The sequence below is a fragment of the Balaenoptera ricei genome, chromosome 11, assembly GCF_028023285.1.
Source record: "Balaenoptera ricei isolate mBalRic1 chromosome 11, mBalRic1.hap2, whole genome shotgun sequence".
NCBI classification, from domain to species: Eukaryota; Metazoa; Chordata; class Mammalia; order Artiodactyla; family Balaenopteridae; genus Balaenoptera; species Balaenoptera ricei.
This window is the reverse complement of record NC_082649.1, coordinates 105,719,430-105,741,055: the sequence shown is the minus strand read 5'-3', so window position 1 is coordinate 105,741,055 and position 21,626 is coordinate 105,719,430. Positions and strand designations below refer to the sequence as shown.

General features: G+C 58.0%; 1 protein-coding gene across 4 annotated transcripts in view; it reads right to left on the bottom strand.

Moving 5' to 3' along the window:
• The window catches only part of MGLL (monoglyceride lipase), a 103,465-nt gene that overhangs the window by 55,767 nt on the left and 26,072 nt on the right, over positions 1-21,626 (bottom strand). For all 4 annotated transcript variants that reach the window (XM_059940528.1, XM_059940529.1, XM_059940530.1 and 1 more), the window contains exon 3: positions 12,127-12,233. In XM_059940528.1, the coding sequence (XP_059796511.1) occupies positions 12,127-12,233 (107 nt within the window). The remainder of the gene's footprint in view (positions 1-12,126; positions 12,234-21,626) is intronic.

Here is a 21,626-nt window from a genome sequence, read left to right as displayed (position 1 = left end):
ACAAGTGTGGCAGGGAGGGCGGTCTCAAACCTCCTAACGAGAGCAGAGCGGAGGGGAGGGGAAGAATCATGCATTTACTGCACATGGAGTTTATGCTGGCTGCAGTGATTTAGGGTCTCTAAGGGAAGCCTCAGGCCCGTCACACAGACGGGGATAACGTGGTTCTGAGAGAGAGACTGGACTGTCCCAGTCACACAGCCAGAAACACGGGGCCAGGCCCCGAGCTGCGTCCCTCTGGAGCATCACACAAAGCTCGCCCAGGCTGGGCTCACTCTGAAAACGGGGAGCCCCACCCCCCGTGGTGCTCAGAGGATGCAGTCAGTGTGGGAAACGCGGCGATGCCGTCTCTGAGGAATCGGGGGGCAGAAGGACTGCGTTTCCACTCCTGGAATCGGCCCAACACTCTCTGTCCGTTGGCTGAGCTTGGGTGCCACCCAAGGGGGTCAGAGCATCTTCGAGCAAAGCCCTGGCGGAGGGCTCGGTGGGGAGCTGGCATCCCTCCCCCGACAGACTGCGCGTCACAAGCGGTTCCTGGAGCTGCTTGGGCACTTCTGTTGGGAGGTGCAGAAACCCCAGGGCCACTTGCCTGGGGACCGCACTCCAAGCCAGGCTGCTCACAGCCATCGCCGGTCGGACAGGGCCTGCGACACCTCACTCCAAAGCAGTTTTCCAAAAGTCAAGGTCTTAGCAAGGCAAAGAGTTTGGGGATTTGAATCCAGCTTTGCTCCCCCCCCACACCTCCCCGCATTGGCTGTGTTGCCTTGGGCAAGTTACTCTCCATCTCTGAGCGAGCTTGCTTCCTCCATGGGCATGTTGGCTGTCTCACCACATTGCTGCAAGGGTTAAGTGGGGGGTGATCCATGGAAAAAAATACTAGCACGGAGAAGATGGATGTTCCCCAGTGGGAAAGCGTTATTTGATTTTCTTTAAACAGGGCCCATCCTCTAGTCCAAATTCATAAACATAAACACACACACACACACGCACACACACACAATTCACGAGTCTGAACTTGGGCAAACCCAGAGAAATGATCGTTTTTCGTCAACTGCCTCATAATTCAGCAGACGTTCACCGAGAACCTGTTACGCAGGAGGTTCCAGGCAGGACCCAGGAAGCCGGGTCACTGAGTTGCTGTCTTGGCACTTACAGCTGGGTGCGTGCTTCTGGCTGACCACGCTGAGAGGGGCCTGCAGTGTGGGGGTCGTCCCCCAGGAGGCGATGACCAGTCTGCCTGCTTCCTGGGGCTCACCAGGCAACCCCCTTCCTCCACACTGCTGTGTTGGGCTGGCTGGCTTGGATCTGGGTGGGCGTGAGATGCTAAGGGACAGGGGTCTCTCCAGGGCTCCTCCAGCTCCAGCAGGCAGGGCCCCTGCTGCCCACCCTCTGCTTCCAGAATCAAGGCAGGAGCCCACGGTCCTCCTGGGGAAGCTGCTACCGTGCAGTGGCCTCGGGCGGAGACTGCACCCCGACTTCACGCTCGGTTCCGAGCATGTTCTGCGTAGGTCCAGCTCACGCCGCAGGTTTCTCTGGTCTCATTTTTGCAGATGCAGAGGCCCGCAGAGGCCCGGCACACAGCTCGTCTAGGGCAGAGCCTGGGTGCAGCCACTCAGGCCACGTCCGTCCCAGCGTGTCCTGCAAACTCACTTCTCCGGCCTGGCCCCTGGGAGCCCAGCTCTCCGGCTCCAACTCGCCCAGGTTTTACACGCAGAGCTTCCTTCTCGGATGTCCAGGCAGGTGCTGAATACGCGAGGTGCCCCCAGGGTGCTTATCCATGAGATGCCCCTGGTCTGAGTATCCCGCTGGGTTCCTCGGCGGCCTTTGACTTCTTCCTCTTACCGCTAACGGGACAGAAATCAAGGCACTGAGGGCGCTTCCCAGAGCTGTGAGCAGGAGTTCTGGTTCTGGTCCTGGCCCCCCCGGCTCGTTGCCTCACCTGGGAAATGGAGCGAAGATCCCTCTTGCTACCTTGGAAGCAACGTGTGCAGCGAAATTAAGCAAAGGCTACAAACACCCTCGGGAAAGGAGCAGGCGCAGCTGGGCCTTCGTTATTTGCAGGTTGGTAACAGGCACTTGTGAAGCGCCTCGTCTGCCACTTGGGGTCCTTTCCCAGGGTGGGGGGAGGGAACCCGCCGGCTGCTCCCCTTCTCCCAGAGGCCCTGGCCCTTGGCGGCATCTCAGCAGTTATTTTTAGCTCTTGGTGGGCCGGCCAGGCCCCGTCCCATGCTGTTGGGCTCCCACTTCCGAAAGGCTCCAGCTCACAGAACAGAGACGAGGCCCCTCCCCCAGGCAGCCCCCCATGGGGCCGTCAGCGTGGCCTTCCCCAGGGACACATCCCAGTGAAGCTGACTCTGGCCCCACCTGTTCTAAAATTTCTTTCGGTGGCTCCTCTTCCTGGTCCATCTGCAGCCAGAGTTATTTCTAATGTTAACGTACTGAAGGGCAGCGGCAGCTCCCAAGCCTGGGGAGACGTGTGGGGACCTGGGTCCTGGCCCCAGCCTGCTGTTCAGGGTGGGACCCTGAACCCGCACCCACCACGCCTGAATCGAGGAGACGGGCCGTCCCTGCAGGCTTGCTGCGGCCTGCGGCTTTGTCGGGGACCAAAAGAGGACGGCAGCCACAATCACCATGTTAGCTGCAGTCACGAGTCCGCGTGTAGGACCCGCGCCACCCCTGCCGGGCTCCCCTGGGCCAGGCCTGCTCACCCTCGGGCCTCCCGGGTGGCGACCACGGGAGCTCCGCATCCAGGCACCACCGCCAGCACCCCCACCTCACAAGGAAGGGGGGCCCCGGGTCGCGTCCCGGACCACACCATCTGCCTGCTGGTTTGAACCCAGGCGATCACTCCAGGTTCCTGCCTCTCACCCTGGCCGCTCCCGGCCCCTGGTCTCACGTGCGCTGGAAGAGTCTGCGGGTCCCTAACACTGGAGACAGGTGCCGATCCACCCGACTTGAACGTCTTCAGGAAAAGACTCAGTGTTTGCAGATGGGAAAAAATAATCCAAAGTAATTGTTACCTAAGCGGGTGCAGACGGTTTCAATTTAGAAGGCGCCTGGCACGCGGTGGGGAGGAACTGGCCTCGTGGAGCGCAACGCAGGGCACGGGCTGGCGTGCTCGGGGGTCGCCAGGGTTGCCGGCACACGAACCCAGCAGCCAGGGAGCAGCTGCCCGGGAAGAAAAGGCCCAGAGGGCACATCTCCAAAGTTCGTTTTTAAGACGCCCGTGACCAAGGGTGTCATAAATCGACAGCTAAAGGCACCAGCCCCCCGAGCCGCCTGGCCAGCAGCCCGTCCACGGCTGTAGGCTCTGAAGGGTCAAGGACAGCTCTGACTCAGCCCGCAACGGGAGGCTCCGGATACTGAAGGCCATCAGGCCCCCTCCTTCCTGCCCAAACCAGGTGGGGACCTCTGCTGTCCAAGCACAAGGCCCCCGGACATGTCCTGCTGCTGACCCGGTGCAGGCCCGGGCTGGTGTCCATTTCCTGCTCTGCTCTGAGCTCTGCGCCCCTGACCCCGCCCTCCGTGGGGTCTCCTCCAGCATCCTCCTTCCCCCGACCCTGTCTCTCCCTACCTCGCTCCCCCCAGGGATGGGCCCCGACTGGAGAGAGGATGGCAGTGACCTCAGAGGGCCACTCAGCTTCCTTATTTCCCAGTCATGACACCTCCCCTCAGGGAGAGACCAGGAGAAAAAGTCCCGGCTCCAAAGCTGGAGGAGCTAAGAGGCCAACGCGTGGACAGACAGCCAAAAAGGCACCGTGGAGAAGAACCTTCCTCTGCTGGAAGGTGTCGCAGGAGCACTGAGGGGACCCGGGGCAGCGAGACCCGGCCGGAGGGTGGGCAGTGGCAGGCCCGCAGCTGGTGCTGGAGGTGGCCGGGCCGCCGGGTAGGCTGCAGCCGCGGGCACACGCTGGTCCAGCGCCCACACAAAGCAGTGCGTTAGGAGGTGGCTGATGCTACCCAGGCCTCCAGAATCCCTTGGCCACGTGGGCAGCACCAAGCTGCTTGACGGTGGTCGTAGCGACCCAGGAGCTGATCCGTTGGAAGCAGCCAAGCCCTGCTCGGCACCCTGGTCCAGGCCATCTGTGAGGCTCTGGCAGCAGCAGGTTCCCTTCCTCCCGAGCGGCTGATGGTCCCCAAGCCCCAGGCTTTGGTCACCCAGCCCGATCATGGCTTCTCTTCTCAACCATCCGCATCCTGGATGGTGCAGGGAACCCGTGACCTGGCCTCTGCCGCTCCAAAGCTTGGGATGCTCACCTTTAATGCAGGAGGACACGCCCCTGACTCATGCTGCCTAGCTCGTGACGGGGAAGCCCGCGCCCGCGTCCTGCCCCGGGCCCCTGCGCCCCTGCGCCTCTGCCTGGATGGAGTCCCAGCTGTCATTCAAGTCCCAGCTCACCTGGAGCCATTTCTGCAGGGACTGTCCCCTCGCCCTGCCTGTCTCGTTCTTCCCTGCTTCCCTTACCCTAGTGACCTGCACTTGGAGGGGGTGGGGCCTGTGTGGGTGCCGCGTGTCCAGTCCCCACACGGGGCCAGGCCCTCTACATGCACTACCTCACTTGGTCCCCTCACTGACCCTATGGGGTAGGTAGAGACTGTGATCCTTCTCTTGCTGTAGCTGAGAACACTGAGCCTCAGGGAGCTTGGGCAACTTGTCCGGGGTCACAGGGCCAGCAAGTGGTTGAACTGACTTGAACTCAAGTCTCCCAGATAACCAAGGTACATGTTTTGCTCTACTTTCAAATATAACCTACATATACGTTAAAATGAGGTCCATCTGCTCTCAGTTCCTGACCTGTGCACAGAGCATCCGTGGTGCTGAGAAGAGCTCCCTTCCCTAGAATTACCCACTTTTCCTTTTTAGCACAGCACCACATGTAGGTAATTCAACTCTTCTCCTCCTCCAACACGTGACACACCTGAACACTCCAGAAACTGCTTCCTCCAGAGACGGAGAGCGGAGTCTGTTTTCCCCTTACCAGAAAGCCTGAAATATTTCCACCTCGGGGCCAGGTGAGTAGTTCTGAGTGAACAAACACTCCTTTGGAGGAAATTCCTTTAGAAAGGTAACAGGGTGACAAGTTATCAGGCACTTCCTGCCCTGAGACGAGAAAAGACGGCACTGGGCTTCCAGAAGCATCCATGTGGCTCTTGAAGCCCCTCACGCTGAGCCTGATGCAAGATTCAGACCAAAACTTGCCTCTAACCCTCAAAAGGGCTGCGTGTTTTTGTCACCTGCTTCACATGTGAATGAATAGGTCAGGGCACCTTCCCCAGCAATCACTGTCTAAATGTCTTTATTTTTATTCATTTTTTTTTAAAGATTTTTTTCTTTTTGATGTGGACCATTTTTAAAGTCTTTACTGAATTTGTTACAATATTGCTTCTATTTTGTTTCGGTTTTTTGGCCGTGAGGCACGTGGGATCTTAGCTCCCTGAACAGGGATCGAACCTGCACTCGCGGCATTGGAATGCGAAGTCTTAACCACTGGACCGCCAGGGAAGTCCCCTAAATGTCTTTAAAAATGGAATCAGTAGCGGGTAAAGAACGGACATGATAAAGGGACGCCCCCAGATGGTGATAAAGAGGGCGCTCGGTGACAGGGACATCCTTCAAGAGGTCCCGTCGAGGGTGACATGGAGTTCGGCTTAAATAAAATGGGGAGCGTAAGCCCCTTGCTTCAGAGAAGATGGGAAGTACGTCCCTAGTCTGGGGACAATGAGGTCCTCATCTTGAAGATCGCGTCTGGGGATGAAGACAGCAGGGGTCTGTGGGTGGCGGAGGGCAGCGCCGATATCTACTGATATTGATAGGTGCCCGGCAGCTACCACATCATGTTTCCTCACCAGGTAGATGCTATGACTCAGTCACAGGTGGGGAAACGGAGGCTCGGGGAGGCTTAGTGCTCTGTCCAAGGTCACCGGAGTCGTGTACTCTGAAGCCTCTCCCCATGCTCCCCGTCCAGGGAAGACCCGTCCCCCTTTACCCCAGGGACACTTCCACCAGAGGCCCAGGGTACCTGCCGCCTTCCCTGCCCTGGGAGGCTCTGGAGGTAGGTACCCGGGTCTGTGTCATTTCTGCAGCCCACGCCCAGCACAGACTGCACAAGGGAGGTCCCCGGGCTGTATCTGCTGCAGGCGATGCCCAGTCTGCTGACTGCAGATATTACACTTCCAAGTTCAACGACATTGACGCTGCACTTTTTTTTTAATTTTTTTGGCCGCACCACATGGCATGCAGGATATTAGTTCCCCGACCAGGCAGTGGACGCGCAGAGTCCTAACCACTGGACCGCCAGGGAATTCCCGACGCTGCACCTTACTTAAAGTAAATTCTACCCAAGAAACACCTGTGGTGACCCTGGCCCACTCCTTGGAACCTGCCCAATTGAAGCTGAAAATCTGGGGGTGGGCCCAGCTGTCTGGGTTTCCACCGGCCTTCCTGGGACCCTGCTGCCCCCAGGTGTGAACCCGATCTCTCTCAATCTGTCTCAGCCACAGGCAGCTTCACTGCTGTGTCATCATCATCATCTTCATTTTATAGATGAGGAAACGGAGGCTCGTGGAGGCTTTTGCTTCACGCAAGAAAGAGGCAAGGGACCAAACAATCCCACGTCAGAGACGGATATCCAAGCTGGCAGGTCTGGGGATGCATAACGCGCATACAGAAGGGCAAGGGGGAGGGACCACGAGGGCCTGGAAGGGACCCAGAGGCGGCTGGGGCCTGCCTTCTGCGTTGGACGCCTGCACTCACCGCGGGTGGGGCCCCGTGCACTCTCCAGGCGTCCATTTCACTCTCATGTTTACTACAGCAACAAATGTACACAGTTTTCCAACACTGGAAACAGAACATATGAGTGTAACTGACAGCAATTATAGACTAGATCCCGCAAGGGGCCTTGACTCAAAACTCCCTGCGTGGAAAACAAACACGTACCTCCTTCTCCCCTTGAATTTCCTAAATACTCTTCTTCTGACTGGGCAGGGCTCCCACCAAAGAGAGTCAGGCTTAACTGCCGCCCACAGACACTCCCCCAGAGCTTCCTCTTCTCACATACACCCCAGCCCCAGCTGAGTTTTTTAAAAAGTTAAAAGATAAATAAGACACATACAAACTGCCTTTAACACTTTCCCTCAAACATTTGCACATAATGAATTCACTGTTCATCAGTTAGGAACGGATCTTTTATACTCTGTCAATAAAGAGAGGGCAACTCGGGCCCCACCAGTGTAACTGTGAACGCACCGCGGTGCAGTCGGGAGGCTGTTCACGGGAAGGGCCTGGAGCCGCTGTGCTGGAGACGGAAGGGCTCCCGCCGCCCACGTCCTCCCAACACCCCGCCCCAGCGGCAGGCGGGACTGGGGGCTGCCCGCCTCTCTGGCCCCTCTCTCCCGCTCATACCACTGCTCCAAGGGGCTTCCAGTGAGTCACCGTGAGCAGCTGGTGACCAGGGACGGCGTGAACGAGAGGCCCGGCTTCCTCGGTGCTGTATTTAGAACAGCACACAAACTCCCACCCCTGCTTCTCCACCTGCTCAGACCTCCCGGAAGCTCCCCCAACTCCGCCTGCCGCCCCCTCCCTCGCTGGCCCTGCCCTGGATCCCATCTCGCCGGGGGGTCACTCCCTGCTTAGCGTCCTTCCCGAGCGTCCACAGGGTCTCACCACAGAGCCCTGAGCTTCGCAGGCCAGGGGCTGGCTCCCCCCCGCTCCTGGGGCTAGACTCCAGGGTCCAGCTAAACCCTCGGGCCGGGAGTCCCACCTGGACAAGACGTAAGCGTGCGATCCCGTGCGTCTGAGTTTTGCCGGTACGGCACGGCCTCCTCTGCCTGGAACGCTGGTTCTCAACCTCAGCTGCTCGCTAGACTCACCTGGGGGATTTCAAAGGTCCTGACACCACGGCCACACCAAAGTCCCGAGAGATCAGAGTCTCTGTGGAGTGAGGGGCCCCAGCATCAGTATTTTTCAAGACCCCCAGTGTTTCAGGGGCATCCCCGGAGAGAACCATGGCTCTCAGCTATGGGCCCCTCCTCTACACCTTTTCTTCTCCCCTCAAGCTCCTCTACTCAGCCGACAAGACCCAGCACCTCGCCAGCCTGCCAGGCGTTGGGAAGCCGTGTGCCGGTGGGTGGCCGAGCCTGCCTCGAGCACCCGAGTTAGAGGCCTCAAGGCTCCCCTGCCCCAGCTCAGTCGACAGCAGCCCTGCCCCAGCCTAGGCCACCAGACCAAAGTCCTGGTCCCCCTGCTGGGTCCTCTCCACCCTGCTGACGCAGGTCCTTTCACGTGAGTGTTTGCTGATATTCCTAGCGTCTCTGGTCTGATCTATTCCGGGTCATACACTCCTTCACTCGTTCGGCAAACACTGCTGATGCCTCTACTCTCTGCCCAGGCCTGGGCCGCACAGCAAGGAGAAGGCTGTGGGGCTGAGCGAGAAGCGAGCACACGACACCGTAAGTCAGTTTCCGTTGCCTCCACCAAAGGAAGAGTTACCCCTCAGGGTAAAAGTACTAGGACAAAGCTGAGCGCTTCACAGGGGCTGCTTAAGGGGGCGGGGGGGACAGGTCCCTCGGCCATCAGGATGCCAGTGCCTGTGTCCGTGCACTGCTCCTCGTACAGCACCTGACCCAAGGTTAATGCACGATTGGCAACCTTCACCACTACACACTGACGATCCTAATAATAACCTTCACGTCTACACCTTCTGAAAGCACATAGAAAGGTGACACTGTGCTAAACATAGCTCAGAAAATATATAAAGCAGAAACGGATGAGAAATGCTCTCTTAAAGAACACGCCTGGAAGCGTGGCTGTCAGAGGAGACGGTGCTTTAGCGTCCATCCTGGGTGCCTTTCTTAGCAACAGGGCCCTGTTTTGTCTGAACCAGCAAACACGCAGCAAACAAGTTAGATCTCCTGCCTCCCTTGCAGCTGGCCTTGGCCGCCGTGTGATGCTGTCCCGGCACCTGCGGTGTAGCTGCAACACGACGGGGAGCTCTGCACCGCCTCCTGCTGAGCCCGGGAGCTGGAGCTGGTCCCCGTGGGCATGAAAGCCATGCGCTGAGAACAGCTGAGCCAAGCTACGGAGGGAGCCTTGGGCGTGGATGGCACGGCGGCGTCCCGAAGCCGCCTCGGGCTTCGCATGTCATGGGAGAAAAATAAACCCTTGTTTGTTAAGCTACCGAGGTCAGGGGTCTGATGCAGTCAAACAGCCCCCCGACTGGTACGTGTGCTCTGGTGGACAAGGAGAGCCTCAGACCCTCACCTCTGAACGGGGTAACGTATTAACTGCTATGAGGGGTTGGAAATTGCACGAAAAGGGCCTTGGTCAGAGCCTGGCATGCAGATGGCACTCAGTAAAGGGCAGGAATATAATTCTCGTTTCTGGCGAAGCCCTGAGGCCCATGAGGTCATCCTGGAACATTCTAAGGTCAAGCAGAAAACACAGGTAAGCGGGGTGCGAACTGAGCGCCGTGCCGGGCACAGCGGGCTGCCAGCCACACCCCCCAACCCAGGGTCTCCAGGTTTCTTGCTGGAGCAGAGCTGAGCAAGGAGATTTACCTTAACATCAAGTTAGCACAGCATTTGTAGAAACCCGTGTTTCTACGAATTGCGTTACAGAAACCAGCCATGAACCGCCCTTGGTAGGTCTGCTTACTCTGTGAAGTGTTTTCCATCCGTCCTGCAGCCCATCTTCACTGCAGCCCCTGAAGCCGGGCAGGGGACCCGAGAACCCGGCACCCCTGCTCCCAGCCTCGGTGCCCCCCGCTGGGGATGGAGGGGGTCTAGGGGCTGGCAGAGTGAAGGGGAGGAGGCACCACCCTCCCCTGGGCCCCGTAGCCTTATTTTATTCTATCACTGCCCTGTCCGGCCCATTTGGTAGATGAAACAACTAAGGCTCGGAATGGTCAGGCGTCCGAGGCCCACGGCTGGAATCGCAGTCCAGCAGACACCTGGACCCAGGTGTGTCTGCGTCGGGGCCCTTCTGTCATCTGGGGGGCAGGTCCCCCCGGAAGCACAGGAGTGCAGATGACAACCGACAGCATGACTGGAAACGGGGAGGTCTAGGCCGGCCTGGCACTGGCGAGGCCCTGGGGCCTTGGGAGGTGTTTTTGCTCTGTGTTTTTAATCCTTGTATCCCTCCAGTTGGCCCCATAAATGCCCTGACATTTCGCCCATAGAGGCTGTATTTAAATTTAAAAGCTATGTGGGAAAGAATGAAGCACCTCTCTGTAGGCGTCATGTCATGCCGGTGTGAACACCGAGTCACGTGCGGTGTGATAAAGGAGGCTGGGCTGCAGAACCAGCAGGCCTGGGCTCAAGTCCCTCCGCCCCCCCCCCCCCCCCCCCGCTCCCCGCCACACCCCTGCGAGAAGCAACCAGGCACAGGGCGTAACCACCAGCGTCTGCTTGCCCAGCCGGCACGAGACCGCACAGAGGCAGCCCAGCACCCGCTTTCTCCCACTAAGGAAGCCACAGCCACACTCATCTCTAGACAACCAAAGTCACACTGGGTTCATTTCTTGAATAAAACACCGCCCACAGGCACTTGCCAGGGAGATTTCCTGTGAGTCGTTGGAAGAAACTGATCAATCAAGGAACTTAAAACAGGTGAATGCAAGCAACCAGCTTTGAGCTATATTTAGAATGTCAGAGAGAGACAGGCCTCAGATTTGGATGTTAATTTGGAAACATCAAAAGGCAGGCTGTTTCTTTTCTCTCTTTACTCTAAAAAAGAAGGCTTTTCAAATTGTTTTTCAAACTTCTATGCCCAGACAACATAAACAAGGCAGGACAGTTACTCCCCCCCACAGATTTGGCCAAAGGCAGCTGATAAGAAGGTAGCTGACCTCCAGATTAAAAGCAGGTAACTTAAAATTCCATAGGAGGTGTTTCGTGTTTGCATAGTACCAACATTCTTTTCTTTCAGAATGCCCCCATGGTGTTCAGCTCATTGCAACAAACGTTAACAGAGACAAACGCGATAGGAAAAAAGTCATTCCTATCATGGGTCTTACGGTGTAGAAGGTGCCAAAGTAAGTAATGACAGTCCCACAGTGAAAATCAGGATAATCCTCGAATATTCTCTCTCAAACAGTCTCACAAATATCACTGGGACTGTTTGCAAAGCACTACAGAACATTACAACCATATTAAGAAAGAATTTAGTCAATATTCTCAGTTATGAGGACCCTTGCACATATGTGGCTGAAAAGGGGCTCTTGGTAGACCAAATTGCAGTTCCTTATATACAAAACGCCCCAGGCAAGCTTTCCCTCCTGTCACAAGGACTCCCAGGCCTGTCACTTCTCCCCTACCCCTCTTTTCACTTAATTATTTCCCTATCAGATAAAACGGAAGCAACGTTTCTGGATCTGGGCCAGGATGATAGATTTCTACATTGAAGCAGTGCAGAAATCACCATGGTCAGTCACAAGGAACTCTTCATTCTTAAGACTGTTAGACAAAGAAAGATCTCGACTGGGAGCCTTCCCAGCCACAGAGAATGTCACCCAAACGATTGAGGAACTACATACTGATTTAGGCAACAAATGCTGCATTCTGATGGTTACTACGGATTTTGTTACTGATGAAGAATCAAAGACTTGGCCTGGGGACATGTGTGTGCGCACATGTGTGCGTGCATCTGTATGTGCTTGTGAATGTGCCCGTGTTCGGGGTTTTCTCATGACCACACGGCCCTTGAGACCCTTACTGTTCTCCTGGTCTGAATGCTTTGGAAGCATCCTGAGGCCGCACTGGGCTGTGTACGGCACTTGTACTGAGAGCATGGCATTGTCTGAAGTCCTGTGGGGGAAACCAGGGCCCGTTCTGTGCAGAGAGCGCTTTATAAACGTGAGAGAGGGTGACTTGGCCTGGGGCAAGTTCTTACACAAACACATCCGGGCTTTTCAGTGGAGGTTTCTAATCAGCCTGCATTCAATCCCAGACTCAACAGAAACTGCTGGTCAGACACATTCTTTGTTGACATAACTGCACATTTTTCACTTACAAACATCCCGTGGAGAACGTCTTTTCCCAGTTTCAGTGCATGAATCAGAAGTGGAAAGCTGAGGAGGAGGGAGGACTGGGAGGGGGCGCCCCGGAGCGGGGGCTCAGCCCCGGGCTACTCACCGTGGTCGTGGGCGAACACCAGCAGCTCCAGCCCCACCAGCATCCGAGCCAGCTCGTCGTAGCGGCCGCAGTGCTCCCCCGCTCCGTGGGACACAAAGACCAGGGCCCTGCAGGGACGAGAGATGGCCGTTAGGAAGGCGCAGGCCACGGAGGCCGTGTCCAGGGAGGGGCAGGGCTCCCGCAGCATCAGCGGAGAGTCAAAGACTAAATCACGGGTCTAAGTGAGAGGGCACGCTGTTAAAACATGGGCTTCAGGGTCACCCAGAACGGAGCCGGTTCCTAGAGAACAGTCACCACAACAGTGTCTCCAGCCGCGGGCTGAGGGAGTCCTGGGAGCTCACTTCTGCAGGTGCTGGCGTACGGGGGGTCCTCCATCGGCCCCACCCAAGGGGCCAGACCTGAGCCAATCAGGGCACCATGGTCGCAGCCGCAGTCACTGGCTCAAGTGGCTCCAGCCAAGCGAATGGGTCCAGGAGGAGCCGACCCTACGGGACAGGTCAACCCGAGAGAGGAGAGGCACGAAGGGGGAAGCCAGCCCTAACGGTGCTGTCTGGGCCCTGAATCCAGCTAGACCTGAAGCCAGCACGCTCCCAGCCCTGCTCCCAGCCCTGCTCCCAGCCCCGCTCCTGGCTGTGCTGTGCAGGCACTGGGTTTTCTGTCACTTGTGCCGACAGACAGCTCTTCCCACTGTCGTGCGGGTAACTCCATTCCGCACGTGCTTGCCCTCAGCTGCTGGAGTTTGTGCTCCATGTGCAGCTTTTCTTCTCTTCCCCCCTTTGCCCACCTGGCTCCCTCCTCCCTCCCTTCCAGGCCCTCTCAGGAGGGAGATTCCACAGCTTCCTCTGGGCTCCAAACCCTCTGTCCAGCAGGGGCCAGGCGGCTTGCTGCCCTCCCCGCTGGCCGTAGCCTTCTTGAGGACACACTGACTCTCTCTCTCTTTGTGGCTGGCACAGTTTTGAGCTACAGCTGGCACTCTGCAAATGCGGTTTGAAGGAAGGAAGGAAGGAAGGAAGGAAGGAAGGAAGGAAGGAAGGAAGGAAGGAAGGAAGGAAGAGGCTGTGACATTCTGAAATAAACGCGGTATCTCGCACCCAAGATCTGTGCAGCGGAAGCCTCAGGACTGAAAGCAGAGCCTGGCTGGGCACTCAGTCACCCCCGCCGAAAGGCTTCCATGCGGTGAGCCCACCTGCGGACACAGAGAGCAGCCCCCATCACACCGCGCTCACCCCAGAGTCAGCTAGCAGTGGAGGGCTACAGGAGGGCACTCAGATTCTTGAATATACAACTACCCAGACTAGTACTTGTAGCATGAGGCCCAGAGAGGCTAGAGTCCCCTTCAGGCAAGGAGGGAACTGCTGTGAGCCACGCCCATAAAGACAAGGGGGAGGGGGAGGAGAGGGGAGGACAGCAGCTGCCCCTTCACGGAGCATTTCCTATGTGTCAGTTCCTCTGCTAAGTCCACATACAGGATTTCTAATCCTCATAATCATCCTACCTTTACCTTCTTTACAGCTGAGAGTGAAAACCAGAGAGGTCACATAGCAAGTGGGTAGAATGTAGATCAGAGCATGTCACCACCCGGCTTCCAGGTCTCCAGTGGGCAACCAGCAGGCTCACAGTACAAGTCGTCCTGTCCCTTCCTGTGTCACCACTCCTCGACCCCTTCCCGCTCACCGCCCGTCCTCACCAGGGGCTTCCAGCCATTTTTCAGCAGCGCCAGCTCTTCCCACCTCAGGGTCTTTGGCCCCTCTCCCTGGAGCACCCTCCCCCTGATCTCCCATGGCTGCTCCTCGTGCCCGGGACTCATGGAAGACGTCTCCTAGAGCGGCCTCCATCCCTCAGGCCTTTCTGACCTGCACTGGGCCCTCACTACACATCACAGTTTGCCCTTGTTTGCACTGGGCCCGTACTGCACATCACAGTTTGCCCTTGTTTGCACTGGGCCCGTACTGCACATCACGGTTTGCCACTGCTTTGCTATTCACTTGCTCACCTGGTTCCTGGCTCTCTCCTCCACTTCAAGGTCAGCTCAAGAGGCCAGAAGCCTTGTCCATCTTGCTGCTGGCAGAATCCCAGAGCTGCCGCAGCCAAGTGGCACTGGCACATAGGTGGTGAGCGAACAGACTCCTGTGTTCTCTCTGCGGCTCCCCTCTGCCAGGGTGTGTAGGGGCAGAGGAGCCCCGCATTTTATTCTTTGAGCAGTGCACAAAGCACCAGCACTAACCTCAGTTTCCTTTTGCATCTGTCCTCCCTGCCCTTTTCCTAAAATACAACAGACATTTCACACCCTCTTCATTGCTCCATGGAATGTCCAGCCCCCCCTGTTTGATCAGACATCAATTTGGGCAGATTACACCTGCCCACCTGACACTTCCGGGGTCGGCTGATGGGATTTCTCTCAGCTACCCAGAAGCATGGCTGGAACCTCTGAACAGCCATCATCGGCCATCGGCACAAGGGGCTGTGCTCCCAGAAGGGGCAGCTCAAGCACTTTAATATCCTTGGGGAATGTGGCAGCTGCTGGATTAATTCAGCCCACAGTTAACACAGACAGACAAGCCGGGTCACGCGACAGCCAGCCTCTCCCTGCGGTCAGGACCCACTGGGTGTAGGAGGACTTCAGAGTCTCAATTTGCATCCACAGGAGTGGCACACGGCCATCACTGCCACCATGCTGGGAACTGTCTGTTAACAGAACCCACCCTGGACACCACGTGTGGGAGGACGGGTGCTCTTACTGTACAGGAAGAACTTCTTCCCCAGCGGTTCTCAACTCGGGCCACAACCTGAAATCACATGGAGAGCTTTCCAAAGTGCCAAGGCTGTGTCCCACCCCCGGAAGCAGCTCTGGTTAACTGGTCTGGGTGGGAGAGTGCCCCAGAGGTTCCGCTGTGTGGCCGAGGCAGAGAAGCGCCTCTCACCACGTGCAGCGTGGCCAGCGATGCCGCTCAGGCCCCACGTGGGACCCCAGTGGCGAGAAAGCAGCCCTTCTGGCGTGGAGACTCCCAGCCGCTTGGGAGCCTCTTACCTCCCGGGGGGACACGCTGGGAAAACCACAGGCTCATCTGGACCGCGGCAGAGGCTTCTGAGGCATGCTGCCGCCACCCCTGTGGAAACCAGCAGACCGACGTGGCCATCCACTGCGGGCAGCAGAGGCCTCTGCCACCCCCCACCCCCCGCACAGGTGGGCAGCACCTGCACGCTCGCCTCCCCCAGACCCAGGCCAGGCTTCTCCACAGACACGCCCTCCGGCACTGGCCTCGTTCTGGTCCTGAGCTGCTGCTGCCATAAGTGGGGTTCTCCGTGGTTCCTGGTTTCAGCTCTCACCTGGACCCCGATTCTGAAACATCAGTCTCCCCTCCTGCTCCCCACACTTCCTTGTTCCCTGGACCTGAGCCTTTATTTTGTAGAATCTGTCTAGCAAAGAGAAGATCGAGTCACATGAGACTTCCTGCTGCGTCAGAGAGGAGCTACTGGCCCCGTGCTCACGCCCTCATCTCCCTTCTCCCCTCGGCCGAGGGCTACCCTTCTTCCTAGCGCTCAGATAAGCAGATCAGGGTGCACTGCTAAATGTTTAATAACCGTAGTGAGTGGTCCTCATTTGTAGCGTTTGCCAGTTCCCATGGTGTAAATGCTCTCAGCACAGCGGATTTCAAGTTATTAACGTGACACCACTGGACACGGTGCTGGGGAGAGGTGTACACAGTCGACTCCCGAGAGCCAGGCACGTGGGCGCCGGCACGGAACCCCTGCGCCAACCAAGGCCTCTCTGGGGACCCCTCTTTCTGACTGTGCTTGGACTGTCGCTTGGGTCTCAGGCCTTTTCTGACCACTTCAGGTGAAGGGTCCCTTCAGCACGCGACACCGTCTGAATTACTGGTCCACGGCCACGCTTTGCTTGGCCTCCCCTGACCCCCGACCGGCATGTACTCTCCAGAGCAGAGGTCTCATTTATCTCATTTACGACGAAGTTCCCAGCTGAGGAAGATGCTGGCGCACCCAGGAGCTTAGGAAGGATGTGCTGACAGGCTGCAAGACCCCTGGAGCCCGGATCCCTCTGCCTACCGCATCCCACAGGCTCAGACCTCATGCCCAGGGTGCCCCTCTGCTTGGCCCCACCCACCCGTCAGGACACCCCCCTCCCCCGGGCAGACCTTCCTGCCTCCCCCCACCCCCAAGGGCTGCTGTAGGTGGAGCCTCGGCTCATTGTCCCATCCTGTGATCTAAACCTGAGGCCGGGCCCCAGCCTCTCCCAGGTCCCCACCTCGTGGCCACGGGAACATCCAGCCATGTCCCGAGCTGCGTGTTTACGCTGTGTCTTTGGGGAAAAGGGAACCCCCCCAGCACATTCACCACTGCATGCTGGCCGCCACTTGGCATCGCTCCTTTGGGGTTTCAGGTGGAGACCCCGGGATTACATTTCAGCTCTGGGAAACACAGCAGCACTGGGGAACCAGCATGCCAAGTAAATGAACACCAGCCGCACTCGAGGCTGTGAACAGGGAGCAACGGCTGAAGCCAGCACAACCTGGTTGGATTCCCGGCATTGCCACGCGTGACCCCGGGCAAGGCCCCTGGCCACTCACAGGATGGCAGCAACGGCAGTCCTTTGACTGAGATCACCCAGAAATACTGACTCAAGGCTTATCACGTGCCAGGCCCCAGGGACACGAGACGGACCAACAGCACTGTCCTGCCCTCACACAGCTGACAGTCTAGTGGGAAAGACAGATCTCAGCAGAGAACACACGTGTCAGCGTGTGTTATGAGAAGCACCGTGAACACAGAGGGGGGCGGCAGGGAGCCTGATCTGCCCTGGTGGGAGCGGCCGGGAAGGCAGGCTGAGAAAGAGACAGGCATGGTGGGAACGAGAGCTGTCCTTTGCAGGGTCCTGCCCACCCCAGGCCCAGAGAAAAGGCCTCCCATCCGGACGCTGCTGCGAAGAGCCGGGGGTTCTGCATGCAGAGGATGGGACCGAGCAGGGCAGTGACCTGATCTGACTTCCTGAAGCCCCCGGGGCTGCTGTGGACAACAGAGCAGGGAGGCAGGGGACGACGTCTGCCGAGGAACCCGCGTGGCCAGGCCCCCAGCAGGTGCCAGGGAAAGCGAACCCCTCCCTCCTTCCTCCCCTCATGTTTGCATCCTCGACAAAGGACGGCAGCAGAACATCAGCGAGGCCGTTTATGCAGACAAGGCAATACCCGCAGCGGCAGGAACGAGGCTCCAGAAGACGCTGGCGAAGATCTTTTTCCTGGAACTTCTTCAGCGGCTGCAGCCAGTAGGGAGCCAGTCGTTCCCGTTCCGGGAGAGGGCGACTGCCGGGCCCGGCCCCGGGAGCAGATGGCCCGGCCCCGGGAGCAGATGGCCTGCCTGGCATTCAGCCCTGGGAGGTGGGGCAGCTCCCAATAAAGCACATGCCGCCTTGAGATGGACACCCTGCGGAGCTCCTCGGCACTTACAAGCCAGGGCCGCTTTATCTGGGCCCAGGTTCGACAAAGCGGAACTTGCCCTCCATCAAATAACTGATTCTCTTTATTCCTCTGCTTGTTCACTGTTTAAGTGACTGACCTCTCTGGGGCTCAGTTTTCTCAGCTGTAAAAGGGGGACAATCGTAAAACCACTGACCACAGAGGAGTCGCAAGGTAAACAAGAAAACAGGTGTGGAATGCTCTGGGTCCTGCCTGGCACTGTCCTCGGTGAGGATGTTTCTCCGACGGCACAGGGGGTCCTACTTGCAGCCTGGAGGCCGGGTTCACGCTGCAGCCCCCGTGAGCTGGCCCTGCACCTCTGTGGGCCTCGGTTTCTCCACCTGTGAAACGGGGGCACTGGCACCTCCTTGATGGGGTTGGAGATGAAATGAGAGAATGTATGTGAAAATACGCTGAGGGGCTCCGCAGCCCCTGTCACGGGCTCTGCCTCACTCACCTGCTGGACAGGGAGCCCATTCATGGACCCACACTGGGCAGAGGCCCCGGAAGGGCGGGCGGGGAACGGGCCAGCCGCCTCACGCGCTTCGAAGACAGAGAGCGGTGCTGGGAAGCAAAGAACTCATCCCCACCTGTTTCCTACAGGACTCTGGCCTCGGCTGGGACCTGCCCCCACCTCCGTCTGCACACCGGCAGGGTGGGCACATGGCCGTCGGGAGAACTGAGGGGAACAACGTCAAACACTCGGCCTGGTCTGGCTGCAGGAGAAGACGTCAGCCCCCTTCCTGTGCACCCTTCTCCCAGACATGCCGGCTCATCAAGAAGAACTGACTGTCCAGCTGAAGAGATGTTCTGCTCGTTTCATTAGGGAAAAAATTCAGAAAACCAAGGATTTCTTGGAGGAGATTTTTGGTCGGAGGGACACAGTAGATGTCTGCACCACCAGGCAGCAGCTCAGGTGGGGTCACCTGACCCAGGAAGCGGCAGCCTTTGTGGGCACCAGCCCCACTGACCCTCATAACGTCCCCCAATGCAGGGGGCGGGAGGGGATCCTCCTGCCTCTTCAGGGGCTGTACTTGCTTATTTCCAAGGCGTCCCACTCAGAAAACTAGATGGTCAGAGAATCATCCACATCCACCACCCTCTTTACTGCCAAATTTTATGACTTAAAAAAATTCCCCTGGGGCTTCCCTGGTGGCGCAGTGGTTAAGAATCCGCCTGCCAATGCAGGGGACACGGGTTCGAGCCCTGGTCCGGGAAGATCCCACATGCCGCGGAGCAGCTAAGCCCGTGCACCACAACTACCGAGCCTGCACTCTAGAGCCCGTGAGCCACAACTACTGAGCCTGTGTGCCACAACTACTGAAGCCCGTGTGCCTAGAGCCCGTGCTCTGCAACAAGAGAAGCCACCCCAATGAGAAACCCGTGCACTGCAGTGAAGAACAGCCCCCCCCTCACCGCAACTAGAGAAAGCCCACGCGCAGCAATGAAGACCCAACGCAGCCTTAAAAAAAAAAAAAAAAAAAACCCCAGCACATGTATCACCAGGCCTGCGGGTGGGACCGTGAGGCTGGCTTGGACCCCTTCCCCATAACGAGAGCGGGAGCACGCCGGGCTCTGCAGAGTCCAAACCCAGCTGCCGGAGGACTTGTTTCCTCCTCCCTGGCAGGGCTCCCACAGCGTGAACAGTGTGCAGCGGGGACAGAAATAGAACAGAGCCAGTGAAGGGGGTCTAAAACTTCACAGAGGGAACTAGAAATAGACCTGTCGTTTGTAAAACAGATCGATAATGCCTATCTCCCGGGCCTTGTGAGGAATGATTGAGAGAATTTATGGAAAATAACCCAGCAGGACGCGGTGGGCAGCCAGGCGTTATGTAACAGCCAGTGCTGACAGCTGGTATTTACTTTGGCCAGATACTGGTCTAAGTGTGCTGGGCGCTAGCTCACTCAGGGCTCACAACCCAGAGGTGGGCACTGCTAGATTCCCCATTTTACGGATGAGAAAAGTGGGGCCCCGAGAGGCTAAGCAGCTCTCCTGGGGTCACACAGCTGTAGGTTTTGAACCCTGCACGCTGGGCCACTGTGGGACCACATGATAAGGGGAAGACACCACGTGACCATGTCCAGATGTGCAGTCAGGTGGTGTCCCGATGGCCCTCGCCCTGAGCAGTAGTGGGAGACTGCAGACCACCTACGGAAGGTCTGCTCTGAGTCGATAACCCTGAGATAAGCACAGCAGGCCCTTCGTTCCCCCTGACTTACTGGACTTACGAATACAAAGCGGGGCTGAAGGCCTTGAGTAACCCATGGTGCTGCCTTCCCAGAGCCTCCAGAGCGGAGGCCTGGCCTGCCCGCTGCCCATGTGACTCCCCCTCCCGTCTGGGCCCCCACTCCCCACCGCCCTCCCTCCTGCTCTGATCTGACCCTGGTCCTCCAGGCCGGCCGCTCCTGCCTTCCCCGCTGGAGAGCGTGGCCGGGTCCCCAGAGTGCACGTGTAAGGCGTGGCCGGCGAGCCCCTGTGAGGCCCTCTTCCACTTCCTCTCGATGACGCGCATGCCCCCCACCCAATACCAAGATGCTCGCAGAAACAGAAGACGAGCCGAGCGGAGACCACCGAGCTTCCCCACATCCCTGCGTTCTGAGCTGTACCCCTCACCACGAGCTTGCTTCCGGGTCGCCCGAAAGGCCAGATCTAGAGAGCTGAAAACTCATCCTGCGCACACACATGCCCTGCAGACAGAGCCGCCCGCCTCCCTTCCCCTCTGGTCTGCGTGCCCTCCTGGTTCAGAGCACCCTGCAGCCTCCAGGGTGACCACTGCCCAGCCGGAGCTCATGTCCACGCCCTGATTACTCCACACCCTGGCAGTTGGTTATGCTTGTCTCTAGGCTGGAGGTGTCTTCTGCATCTCTTAGCTGCCCCAAAGACACAGAAGCGGAGAAACTCTTATCTGCTGAGTGCGGTCAAGTCACCCTGCTGAATGAGCTCCCTGCTTACTGCGCCCCCAGGACACCACGTGGCCCACTTAGCCCAGCACTGAACCCCTGAGGCCAGGAGTTTCTTCCTCACTTCCACGGAAATCCTTCATGCTGCAACTGGCTCCATCTGCTGAAGTTCCGTCCTCGTGGGAAGGAGGGGCCAGGGCCCCCGTCCTTTCGAGTGCATTGTGCCTGGGGCCACTCAGGGGGCCAAGTCCACACATCTCTCTCTATGGAGATCGACAGCTACAGACCTGGCTTTAAGATACTCGTGCTAAATCAATCCATTCACTTTATTTTTATCTCACAGACCAGCAACATTGCAGAAAAACACAGCTGTGGTCCACAAACGTCCTTCTGTAAGACCTGACGGGAAGGCCACAGAGAAAACCTAGAGTCACCAAAAATGGGTGAGCTTTAAAAATCAGCTCTCCCTGAGTTCGGACCCCACCTCCGCTATCTGAGCAAGTCACTCAGGTAGGTACCCGTAGAAAGGGAAAAGCCAGCCCCGCCTCACAGAGGTGTACATGACGACGCCCTCGAGATGCCCGCCCAGCGCATGGCGCACGGCTTCCTCTCCCTGTCAAGCCCGTGGTGGCACTGCGTGAGCCAGGCCATCTGAGAACACGCCAAGGGCGCTTGCGCTTGCAACCACTGCTCCACACAGCCATGTGGCCGCCAGGCAGGTCACCTCCTGGCCTTCCGGTCGGGGTGTTCGGGGTTGTATACACATAAGCAGGCCCACCTGTGCCCCATACGGACCTAAACCCAACGGGAGGTCGCGACTCGAGCCATCTTGACGTGGGAGCAGTGCTGATCACTGTCAGCCCACCCAAGTCTGCAGGACCTCTCCACGCCCCTGGCTGCCAGCCAGACACAAGTCTTCCCGGCTGCCACCAAAGAGGGGCAGCAGGCATGCAGCAGGACGACAGCCGCCCGGGACCTTGGCTGCTTCAGCAGCTCTCACTGCGACCCACGCACGTCCACGGCAAGAAGGGCCTGGCTTGGCAGATTCGCACGACGGGGTGCTTTCAAAAACCCCACTTAGCCTAAATCCTCATATGCCAATGTTATTAAAACGTTAAAAAAAACAGGT